This window comes from Dipodomys merriami, unplaced genomic scaffold, assembly GCF_024711535.1.
Source record: "Dipodomys merriami isolate MVZ:Mamm:240054 unplaced genomic scaffold, mDipMer1.0.p SCAF_233, whole genome shotgun sequence".
In the NCBI taxonomy this organism is placed as follows: Eukaryota; Metazoa; Chordata; class Mammalia; order Rodentia; family Heteromyidae; genus Dipodomys; species Dipodomys merriami.
The window spans coordinates 1,804,022-1,815,873 of record NW_027203749.1 but is presented as its reverse complement, the minus strand read 5'-3'; the positions used below and the strand labels follow the sequence as shown (position 1 = coordinate 1,815,873).

The window sequence follows — 11,852 nt, the reverse complement described above, 5'->3', positions numbered from 1 at the left end:
TTAAGAGGGCTTATTTCTTGAAGTCCATGTTTTGTCCTGGAATCCATGCAGAAGATTTTTATCTGGCCTTATCAAGATGATGTAGCACTTGGGGGCAAAAATGCAGACCAAGAGACCTGTACTGGAAGCCAAGATTGAGAAGACCTCTACAGCCACCATGACTTTCCCCTTACTGCTGTGGTAGACAGGCAGAAAAGTGAGCCAGACACTGCAGAACACCAGCATGCTGAAAGTCAAGAACTTGGCTTCATTGAAGGTGTCAGGCAGGTTCCTGGCCAGGAAAGCCACAGTGAAGCTGGCCAGAGCCAGGGAACCCAGGTATCCCAAAACACAGTAGAAAGCAGTGAGGGAGCCCTTGTTACACAGGATGATGAGGTGACCATGTTCAGAGTGTGCATCTGTGTCAATGAAGGGAGGAGAGGTTCCCAGCCAGAGTCCACACAAAGTGACCTGGATCAGGGTACAGATGGGAATGATGAAGTTAGGAGCCCCTGATAGCAGCAGCCACCTCATCCTTCTCCCTGGAGAAGTGGCCTTGAAGGCCAAAACCACAGTCACAGTTTTGGCCAAGATAGTGGAAAGAGCTACAGTGAACACAACTCCAAATGTGGTTTGCTGTAGAAAGCAGGTGACTGTGTTGGGAGGGCCAATAAAGAGCAAGGAACAGAGAAAACAGAAGATGAGGGAAATGAGCAGAATGTAGCTGAGAGCCTGGTTATTAGCCTTGACAATGGGGGTGTTGTGATGTTTCACAAAGACCCCAAGAACAACTGCTGTGAGTGTAGATAAGGAAAGAGCCATGAAGACCAAGGCCATCCCCAAAGGCTCCCCATAATCCAGAAAATTTGCAGCTCTTGGGAGGCACTGGTTTCTCTCTGTGTTGGAGTACTGATGATCTGGACACTTTAGACACTGCTCCATATCTGGTGGGGATTAAAAGAATCATTAGTCCTTTTTCACTACCTAAAAGAAATGATGAAATCTCTATTTAGAGAAAGTTCTGGTATTGAATACTTACTAGAATACAGTTAATATTACTAAAATTATTAGAAATGCTCAATATGTTTTACATCTTCATCATGTTCCTGCACGAATTCCAACAGGTGTAGTTGGGACTATTTACTTGCAATGACTATCACACATATTATTTCTTGCCATATCTAATGTCCTAACAATAATTTTCTGCATCTCTTGTTCTGTCATAATAATTTTCAGTATTTTGTGCACAAGTCAATCGCCTCATTCAAACTGGTGAATAGAGAAGCTTGTACTTTCCTGTATATAAATATAAATAGGAGCATCGTGGCACTTCCTTGAAGTTGTAATATTTGTCCCTCCTACTCACTTGTCTTTACAAGTAGGGACCAGAGAATCAAATCATTTTTGAAGCCATAAAGTCATAATAGACAACACTTTTACCTGCATTTTACACCAAATCCAACCCAGAACACTTGCTCTGTTTTAGAAACAGTTCTGGTCAATTGAAATCAAAGGTTTGAGTTTTGTTTATAATGTAAAAATAAATTTGAAAAAGATTGAGACTTTGTCCTTAAAAGGGATTTTGTCTTTAATATGGTAGAAATTAAACTTATATTACTGAGTAGTTGAATAAATGTGCTTACAACAGACTAGAAAAAAGTTAATCCTATATATAATCAAAATCCATGATTTGATTTTTTTTAAGAATCAGTATCATCCATTTTTTCAATTAAATTACTACGTGAATGAAGGAAGACTTTGATTCTGCAATCCTAATATACAGTTTTTGCACTGATTTCTATGGACTCTGGGGCACTAGGAGAGTATGAATTTTTCCCACAGCCAGGAATTTACCTGTATCATTAGCAATCTCATTCTCTGAGCAAGGGGTACAATCAAAACAACAGACAGCCTTTTCCTCTTGAGGGGATTTTCTGAATCCAGGACCACAACTCTCACTGCAGACAGAGTGAGCCGGCTGAGGAAAATCAGATAGGTGTAAGTAACTCTTTAGAATTTCCCTAACATTACAAAAGTTCCATTCTTTCAAAGAATGGGATTATTAATCAGTGTTTCTTTGAAGTTAATTGAATGCTGTTATAGATTCCATATCATGTGACCAGAAAACATTTATCTGCTACAGGCTTGTTGTTTAGCCTCTTGTACTACAGAGAGGTGTAAAAAGTTAAAAAGTAGAGATTAATGGTGAGAAGTTAAATCCCAGTGGCCAGAAATGTGGAGATTCCTTGAATTCATATCATTACAAGTTGTCTCCTATTCATCTGTGAAATAGTGAAGAGTAAGGATGAAGAATTCTCTTTGAAACTTCAAAAATGCTGTAAGGTAAGACACAGACCTCACTTTTATAGGGTTATGTGAATCCCAAGCTCATCATCTTACTTTTGCAATGGCCATGTGGTGAAAATCTTCTTTCAATGTTTGTTCTCATGAAGGATACCCAAATACCAGGCCAACTAACCCTTAAATGAAACCTCCACAGGTGAGATCAAAGTAAGCCTTTCAAACCACATAAAGGGATCAATTCCTCAGGTACATGTCAGTGTTAGAACCCTGCTAGGAAATATGCAATTTATATTTTATGACAATATTCTAAATGAACATTGAGAATCTTGGAGGGGTGCTGATCTTGGATCTTGAACTCAGGGTCTTAGACACTCTCATTGAGTCTTCTTTGCTTGAGGTTAGCATTCTACCACTTAATTCATACTGGTTGCTTGGATTTTGGGTAGTTTACAGAGATAGAGGCTCACAAATTTTTTTTGCCAGGTTGGCCTTTAAATTGACATAAAGTGTTAGATCTGAGAATGCCAACCTCCAGAGTAGATAGGATTAAAGGGATCAACCTCCAGTATCCAGATCTGATCTTTGGGAGATTAAATGAAGATAAGAATCTCATAGGGTGCCTAGCTACAGCAATAAGACAAGATGCAGACATAAAGGGGATCCAAATAGGGAAAGAAGAAATAAAACTCTCCCTCTTTGCAGATGACATGATCTTGTATTTAAAGAATCCCATAGACTCCACTCCCAAATTACTCAAGCTGATTCAAAACTTTGGCAAAGTAGCAGGTTATAAAATTAACCCCCCAAAATCAATGGCTTTTCTATATGCCAACAATGAGAAAAGTGTGGCTGAAATTAGGAAAGCAACTCCATTTGTAATAGCCCCACAAAAAATAAAATACCTAGGAATTAACTTAACCAAAGAAGTGAAGGACCTCTATGATGAAAACTTTAAAATCTTGAAAAAGGAAATCAACACAGAACTTAAAAAATGGCAAAACCTCCCATGCTCCTGGATTGGCAAGATTAACATCGTGAAAATGGCAATACTTCCCAAGGCTATCTACAAATTCAACGCGATACCTATCAAAATTCCACCCTCATTCTTCAAGGAAATAGAAGAGGCAATCTAAAAATTCATATGGAACAATAAAAGACCCCGAATAGCAAAAACGCTCCTCAACGGAAAGAACACTGCTGGAGGAATATCAATACCAAACTTCAAACTCTACTATAAAGCCATAGTAATCAAAACAGCTTGGTATTGGCATAAGAACAGACCTCAGGACCAATGGAATAGAATTGAAAACCCAGAAATGAACCTACAGACCTATAGCCATCTAATCTTCGATAAGGAAGCTAAAACAATAGAATGGAAGAAAGACAGCCTCTTCAGTAAATGGTGCTGGCAAAATTGGTTAACTACTTGTAGAAAACTAAAGCTAGATCCTTATATATCACCCTGCACCAGAATCAACTCCAAATGGATCAAAGACCTTGGAGTTAAAGCAGACACTCTGAAAACATTACAGGATGGAATAGGAGAAACCCTAGGTCTCCTTGGCTCAGGCCGAAATTTTCTAAATAGAGACCCGGAAGCACAACAAATCAAAGAAAGGTTGGACAAATGGGATTGCATAAGATTGCAGAGCTTCTGCAGGGCAAATGACATAGCTGGCAAGATCAATAGAAAGCCCATGAATTGGGAGAAGATCTTTACTAGCCATACAACGGACAAGGGTCTCATATCTAAAATATGCTTGGAACTCAAAAAATTAAACCACCCAACAACAAATCCTCAAAGAAACAACTGCCCAATAAATAAGTGGGCGAAAGACTTAAAGAGAAGCTTCTCTGAAGAAGAAAGAAGGATGGCCAATAGACACATGAAGAAATGTTCAACATCCCTAGCCATAAAAGAAATGCAAATCAAAACAACATTGAGATATCACCTCACTCCAGTTAGAACAGCAAAAATCAAGAACTCTAACAACAACAGATGCTGGAGGGGATGTGGACAGAAGGGAACCTTACTTCATTGTTGGTGGGAATGTAAACTTGTTCAACCACTTTGGAAAGCAGTATGGAGGTTCCTCAAAAGACTTCACATAGATCTCCCCTATGATCCAGCAATCCCACTTTTGGGCATTTACCCAAATGTTTACAAACAAGACCACACTAAAGCTACCAGCACAGCTATGTTTATTGCAGCATTATTTACCATAGCTAAGATATGGAACCAACCCAGATGCCCCTCAGTAGATGAATGGATCAAGAAAATGTGGTATATATACACAATGGAATTCTATGCCTCCATCAGAAAGAATGACATTTCCCCATTTGTTAGGAAATGGAAAGGTTTGGAAAAAATTATATTAAGTGAAGTAAGCCAGGCCCAAAGAAACATAGGTCCCATGGTTTCCCTTATTTGCAATATCTAGTATAGGTATGAGTCAAGCGGAAAAGGTCAGATAATGTGATGTTAGGAAAATGAACCCTTAAATATGTATTTTAATGTTTTCGTTTCTTTCATGCATGTGTTTCTAACGCATTTATAAGATTATTTCTTTGTTGCTTTGTATGTCCCTCCCCCACAGTGTAACCCCCGCTTTCACTATATTTGATGTCAGTATAACATGTGGAGGAGATGGGGACAAACAAGTCGTTTAAGGATTCAGGTGGACCTGTGGCAACAATGAGAAGTACAAAATGTCATGTCAAAACCAGCTTTACAATGTCGGTGTGGGGGGGGAGGGGGGTATAATTGGGTGGGGGGAGGGGGGTATAATTGGGTGGGGGGAGGGGGAGGCTGGGAAGGGAGGTGAAGGGTAAACAAAGGAGGAGGCTGCAATGCTTGGTAAGAAATGTATGCATTATCCTGCCCATGTAATTGTAGCCCCTCTGTACAGTATGTTCTCAAATAAAATAAAATTAAATTAAAAAAAAATCTCATAGGGATTCCTGGTTAGACTGCATTCTCACCATGGTATGCAGACCTCAGTAGCTAGTATTACTGGAGTCAGTTGCTGGTAACTAATTATTGCTATATCTTAAGGATGAATTTTACTTATTTATATGTCCTTAAAATCATTACAATTAAATCCAACACACCTCTGTAGTTTCTATGGCCCACTCTACCATATTTTCAGATAAAGACAGTTGATGACCATGTGGAGCATATGGAGAAAACTTTCCAATTTGCACCTCAAGATCAAGACCTTCTGGAAAAGTCCAAATGTTCACAATGTCATACTGTGCCTCCAATTTTCTTTTGTCATCTAAAATCACCTGATCTCCAGCAGGATTTTGAAACTGGATGTTCTTCAGAAAAGGGTGCAGCTAGAAGAGATATATCATCTTACATTGAAGTACATCCCAATGTTAAAACAGAAAATCTGAGCAAAGGAATGCTCTAGATTGCCTTTAATCTTGGATTCGGAATTCAAGAATAACAGAGGCACCTACAGAAATCTTTAGCGGAAACAAATTAATCTTTCTGAATCCTGGTCACTCAGCAAAGGAGTAGCAGGCCTTAGTTCAAGAGAGGCCTATTTTATGTATATAATCATAAATGAGACAATTCTCATATGGCTATTTAAAGTTTTTACAAAACGAATACTCTCAGTGTCTATAGTTTGATATTAATAAAATTTTAATACCTAGATTAGTATGAAACTAGGTCACATAAAAATATGAATACCTTTGTTCATCAGGTCATCCTTAGAAACTCATAGGGAAAGGTGCATTTACAGTTTTCAAACTGAGGTTATTTGGAATCAGAAGAATTTTTCAAAACATGCAATGCAACACAGTTCTGTAACTGGCATGCCTTTCCTTAAAAGCACATGAGCACAGGTTTAGAGTACATCACAGACTTTTACAAAAGTATAATTTCTTGAGTTTTTGGAAAATACATAAAATACTATATTTCATATTGTTAGAAATCCCTCTAGGAAGTGAATTCATTCATTGTGTGTGCCATCAAAAACAGAATATCTTACCTCTACAGGGGAAGACATTGTTTGTTTTCCATTTCCCATTGTTTGTGCTTCTGTTTGATGAAGAAGTATTTCATGGAGAGCCTGGGCCACAGCATACACAGCGTTATATATATTGTAACTGTGTCCAGACATAGTCATGTCAAAAATGTGCCCAGGCAACCAATCCAAGGAAGCATCATGAGGACACTTCTCCCATATTATACAGTCAGACTCAGAATCTGAGCAATTAAAAGAGAGAAACCAAAGCCTAGCAAGGAAAAAGTCTTCTGGGTGTTTGGAAGGGTTAACTGCCTTGAGAAAATCTGTGAATCCAGAAACATCTGGATGATGGTGTGAAAAAATTAATGGTACAAGGGATGAACCTAACATGAAATATGTCCTCTTTGTGGTTAAATCCCACTGTGAGTTCATGATACAAACTTTTCCTTTTATTAGATACTGCTCAATACATATCATTAAATCTAGTAGGGATTCATTATCACCATATATGATGAGGACATTTGCTGAAGATTTGTTAATTTGGTTATAAAGTGCCATGACTTTTAATGACAGGCTATAGTTTGGGATTGCTAGCTCAAAGGCTACACAAACTCTGTTTTTGGCCATCTCTTCTTTCAATTCATGAAGAATCCACAAACCATTGTCATCTTGTAATGTTAACAGTCCCACCCAGTTCCAGCTGAAATGAAGCAGTAAGGAGACCATGGCAGTGGCTATCGATGTGTCCTTTGAGGCCATCTGATAGAGAGCAGGAAACTTGTTATGGTCACTGAGTGCATGATCAAAAGGTCCAAAGGTGAGCTAAAGGAAATGAAAATTGGATGCTCCATTAATTTTCTTTTTAGTGGTTCATAGGTCTTGAACTCTGGGCCTAAGTTCTGTCTCTGAGCTCTTCAGTTAAAGGTGAGAGTCTACCACTTGAGCCACAGTGCCACTTCTGGGTTTCTGGTGGTTATCTGGAGATAAGAGTCTCATGGAATTTCCTGCCCAGATGGGTTTTGAACCATGATCCTCAGATTTCAGTCTCCTAAGTAGCTAGGCTTACAGGCATGAGCCACTAATGCCGGGCCATGAATATCTATCAATCACAATCTCAGTCATGATATATATTAAATAACCACTAGAAGTAGATAAAAAGTAGTCTTTTCTTAAAGTTTAAAAAAAATGTTTCATAGATGTACAAAATATCAATTTGTTTGTAAATTGTCTTTTGATCTTTGTCACTACTTCCAAACACCCCTGATTTCTATACCAACTCCATCCATTCCCTGACTTTCCTACTTTTATTTGCACATACATACCTTGAATATTATGTTGATTTTCCCAGTTGTCTATTCCCTGCTCCTCTGCCTCTTTGCACATCCCCTAATCACCTACTCCACTCAGACAGGATACACTTTATTTGTCTGATGTTCATTTTTATACTGTGTGTTATTTGATTAGAGAGATTATGCCATGGAATTCCACCCCTATGTGTACCATACATTACATATTAATTATAGATTGATACATATATATGGAAATGGTGTGTCTATATCCATGTCATATTTCATTTTTACATTTTTGATTTGATATTTACATATGAGAGAATGCACGCCCTCTTTTTCTTTGGGAGCCTGATTTTACTTCATTCACCATAATATCTTGCACTTGTGCCTGTGTGTGTATGTGTGTGTGTGTGTGTGTGTGTGTGTGTGTGTGTGTGTGTGTGTGTGTGTGTGTGTGTTTGCTTGCTTGCTAGTACAGGGGTATTACTTCTTAGGACCTCATGCACTTCCTGGGATTTTTCCCTAAAGGCTTGCACTCTGGCTATGGAACCACACATTACTTCCTGCTTTTTGTTGGTTAATTAGAGATTGATTTCCCTAGAAACTAGGACTACAGGAGTGAGACACTAGCATTTTCCATTTCCTGATTTTTAAAAGAAAATTATTTATAAGACTTAAGACTGCAAATAATCACTTTGTCTGCTCTAAATTTACCGTCCTTTTCAAACAATGGGACTATACATAGCCTATTTCCTTGAATACTTACTCATTGATATCACAAAATTTGATAGATTCATTCTCATTCTCTTCTAACACCTCAAATGGCAACAATTTCTACATTTTAAAATATTCCTCAACTCCACACACCCTCACCTGTGGAAACATGTAGAGGTCCAGCAATGTACCTATCTGGGCAGATGTTAATCCTGATGGTCCTGTCAGTACTGCTATAGACTTGCTATTGCTCATACAGGAATAGTTAGGAATCTTCCCAAAAAGGCAAATGAAGGGATTTTTAAATGCTTCTGAAATTCCAAATTGAACATTACAGATATCAAATCCCAGAGTCAAGTTTTGTAAAAGATCATGGGTTTTGTTGATCTCTTCAATAGCAAAAATCAAGGCCAAAACAAACTGGTAGTTCTTGAAGATACACCTGTGTAATGAGCATAAAATTTTATTCAATGATTTAACATTTTATTGCTATTGTATAGTTGATATACAGAGGGATTACAGTTAAATGAATCAGGTAATGAATAATGAGTACAGCTCTTTTTGAACCCTGTCTGATAGTCCTTCACTGTCTCACATTTTCCCTCCCATTCCTACCTACAAGACATAGTTTATTTTCCACATAGTGTCTAGTGAGTACCATTGTTGTACTTGTTCACCCTTGTTCTGCTTTTATTTCAAAACTAATGATTTTAATGTATTGAATACTTGCTTCTCTGGCAAGGAGTATTAAGACATTACCCCCAATTGAGATCAAATGCAAATGTAGTGTCTTATGATTATACATATGATTAGATTAGGACATGAAGGGAATTTGTCATGAATGAGATTCAGAAATTTAACTTAAGTGGACAAAGAGAGCTTGCTCATTCCTTGCTACCTCATTCACCACAGCAAAAAACCTGTTGTGCAATAAACATGTAATAGGTTTTCATGAAACATGAAATTTGTTTTTCCTGACAGGTAATGCATTTTTATTTATTCAATGATTTCACATTTTATTGCTATTGTGGAATTAATGTACAGAGAGTTTACAGTTAGATGAATTAAGTAATGAATATTGAGTACAGTTCTTTTCAAACCATGTCTCACCTTCCCTTATTGCCTCCTGGTTCTTCCCTCCCATTCCCACCCAGAAAACATACAGTTGTTCATTTTCCACATATTGACTAGTGTTTACCTCTGTCATACTTTGTTCACCCCTTTTCTGCATTTATGTACCCTCCTTGTTTCTACAAACAAGACAAAAGAAAAAAAACAAAAACAGCAACATGACAACTAAAATTTCTCTTGTCTCCTTTTCTTGGAATTGTTCTCATAGAATATTATTTTATATTATCATCTGAGCATAGCTATTAAGTCTTTGTCAACCACTCCTCTGAGTATGATCCTTTGGCCTCAGTGTGTGAATGTCTACAGTCGTATATAATTAATCAGAGAAAGCACATATTTTCTTGTCTTCCTCTTGGAGTAAGTAGCTCCACCTGTGTGAAAGCTCTAGTTTTGAGTCACACAGTTTATATTGTGTGCTTACATGACAGGTCAAGGTAGCTAACAAATCTTCAGTTTAAGAGTATCTTTCAAAAGCAAAGTACATTTAAGCAAGATTCTATTGTTAGCCCTGCTCACAGACCCACCATATTAAACAGCTCTTTCTGCATCATCAATCAGAACAAGAACTCAAACATCAGGTGAGTGAATTTTATTTGTATTTACCTAACAAAACATGAATTCATCCATCTTTGTGTATCTCAGTATTGAGAAAGGAGCCTCCAATATGAGGGATGAGGAGAGAACTGTAAGCAAGCTTTACAGTTCCAAGTCCATCATGGTGGGGATCACTACTATGTTCCTAATATATTTATAGACTGAGAAACTGGAAATGAAAGAATACAGAGGAGTAAGGAGGATCAAAGTATCTTTCTCTCTCTGTGTCATGTCTCTGTGTTTAAGGGTATGTATGCACAACATTCTGAGGTAATATGAAATCAACACACTTTTTTTAAGAATAGGAAACAATGGAGGCAAATGACAAGATGAACTTGTTCTAAACAAAGTACACACATATGTCAAATTTCACAATGGACACTAGTCATATTAGTGATATCTTTCTAAGGAGAAGAAAACAGTCAGCTTGAAGAAAATCTAATTGAACACACACACATATATGGAATAATAACCTGAAAGCAAGAATTAAGATATGCGAAAAATGTTTTGTCAAAAGTTGAAACATTTCAAAAAGTAAGTGTTAGTGTTTGGGGGATTCAGTAAATGGTTATGAAAGCCAAAATGTAGAAATGCTAGTTCTTTTTTTCTGTTTTGGTCCGGTCCTGGGGCCTGAACTCTGGGCCTGGGAGCTGTCCCTCAGCTCTTCAGCTCAAGGCTAGGGCTCTACTACTTGAGCCACAGATCCACTTCCGGCTTTTTTCTTTTTGCTTATGTGGTGCTGGGGTCTCGAACCCAGGGCCTCATGCATGCAAGGCAAATGCTCTACCACTGAGCCACCTTCCCATCCCCTAGAAATGCTAGTTCTTATAAGTAATAACAGAATTTGAAATTCATAATGTAGGCTACGATGCAAATATAAGATATCTAAAGGTGAAAGGTTAATCAAGTATTTGACCATGACATCTAACCATCTACAGAAAGCTGTCTTATGTTCAAGCTCTTATAAGTAAAATTTATAAATGAAAGTTTCTCTAGACTAGAAGAGAAAAGGAAGCCATAACACAAACGGGTGCCTGTGTCCCTAAATAACTGACTCCTCAGTAGAATCCATAGAAGCAGTAGAGCATTGCAAGTGATTTTTTTCATTAAGAAGATAAAAATATATCCATCAAAATACTGTACTTAGCAATAATATCCTTTAGAAGTGAAGGGCTAAAGATATTAGCAGACATGCACAGTTAAGAGAATGTGTTTCACCAGACCTGTTCTACAAGAAATACTACTCTATCCAAAAGGCAGAACCATTAATAAACAAGAAAAATATACAAGAATGTATAAAACTTATTAGTAAGAATGAGTATACAAGCTAGCTGAGAATGTTCTAACATTATAAATACACAATTCTTAGGCAGAAGGAAAAGTTAATAATATAGCCATATCTAGTAATTACTGTAGAATAGCATCAAATTGGAAATATATTATTACAAATGATGGGAAGAATACAATGCAGATGCAGTTTTTGTCTTTAATATTTCATCTTAATATATTAAATAAAAATATTTCATTGTAACATTGTTGTACATCTACTTATAGACTTTGATCTATTACTTGTGTGAGTGTTTTCTCTTTTTCTCTCATCCTCATTATTAACATGGATTATTGTAATTATTGTAAAATAGCTTTCTATAATCTATTTTAAGCTCCCTAATTACCAGAACATCTATAACAGAGAAATGAAAACTTATAATCCAGAAATAAAAAAACCCACTACTATTGGGCTCACTTAACAATCACTGAGGTCTCTAAAAGGAGAGAAGAGATTCTATAGAAACAAAATGTAATTAGACTGAAATAAAAAGCATGAGCAATCAAGGCAGAAATAGAATAGAATTAATACCTC

General features: G+C 37.1%; 1 protein-coding gene across 1 annotated transcript in view; it reads right to left on the bottom strand.

Annotated features, from left to right (window-relative positions):
* Positions 1 to 11,852, bottom strand: part of LOC138835295 (vomeronasal type-2 receptor 116-like) — a 29,483-nt gene continuing 17,631 nt past the window's right edge. Inside the window, exons 3-7 of the mRNA XM_070033858.1 lie at positions 8,426 to 8,708; positions 6,285 to 7,085; positions 5,395 to 5,622; positions 1,834 to 1,957; positions 1 to 923 (exon numbers count right to left, since the gene is read on the bottom strand). Of these exons, the coding sequence (XP_069889959.1) occupies positions 1 to 923; positions 1,834 to 1,957; positions 5,395 to 5,622; positions 6,285 to 7,085; positions 8,426 to 8,708 (2,359 nt within the window). The remainder of the gene's footprint in view (positions 924 to 1,833; positions 1,958 to 5,394; positions 5,623 to 6,284; positions 7,086 to 8,425; positions 8,709 to 11,852) is intronic.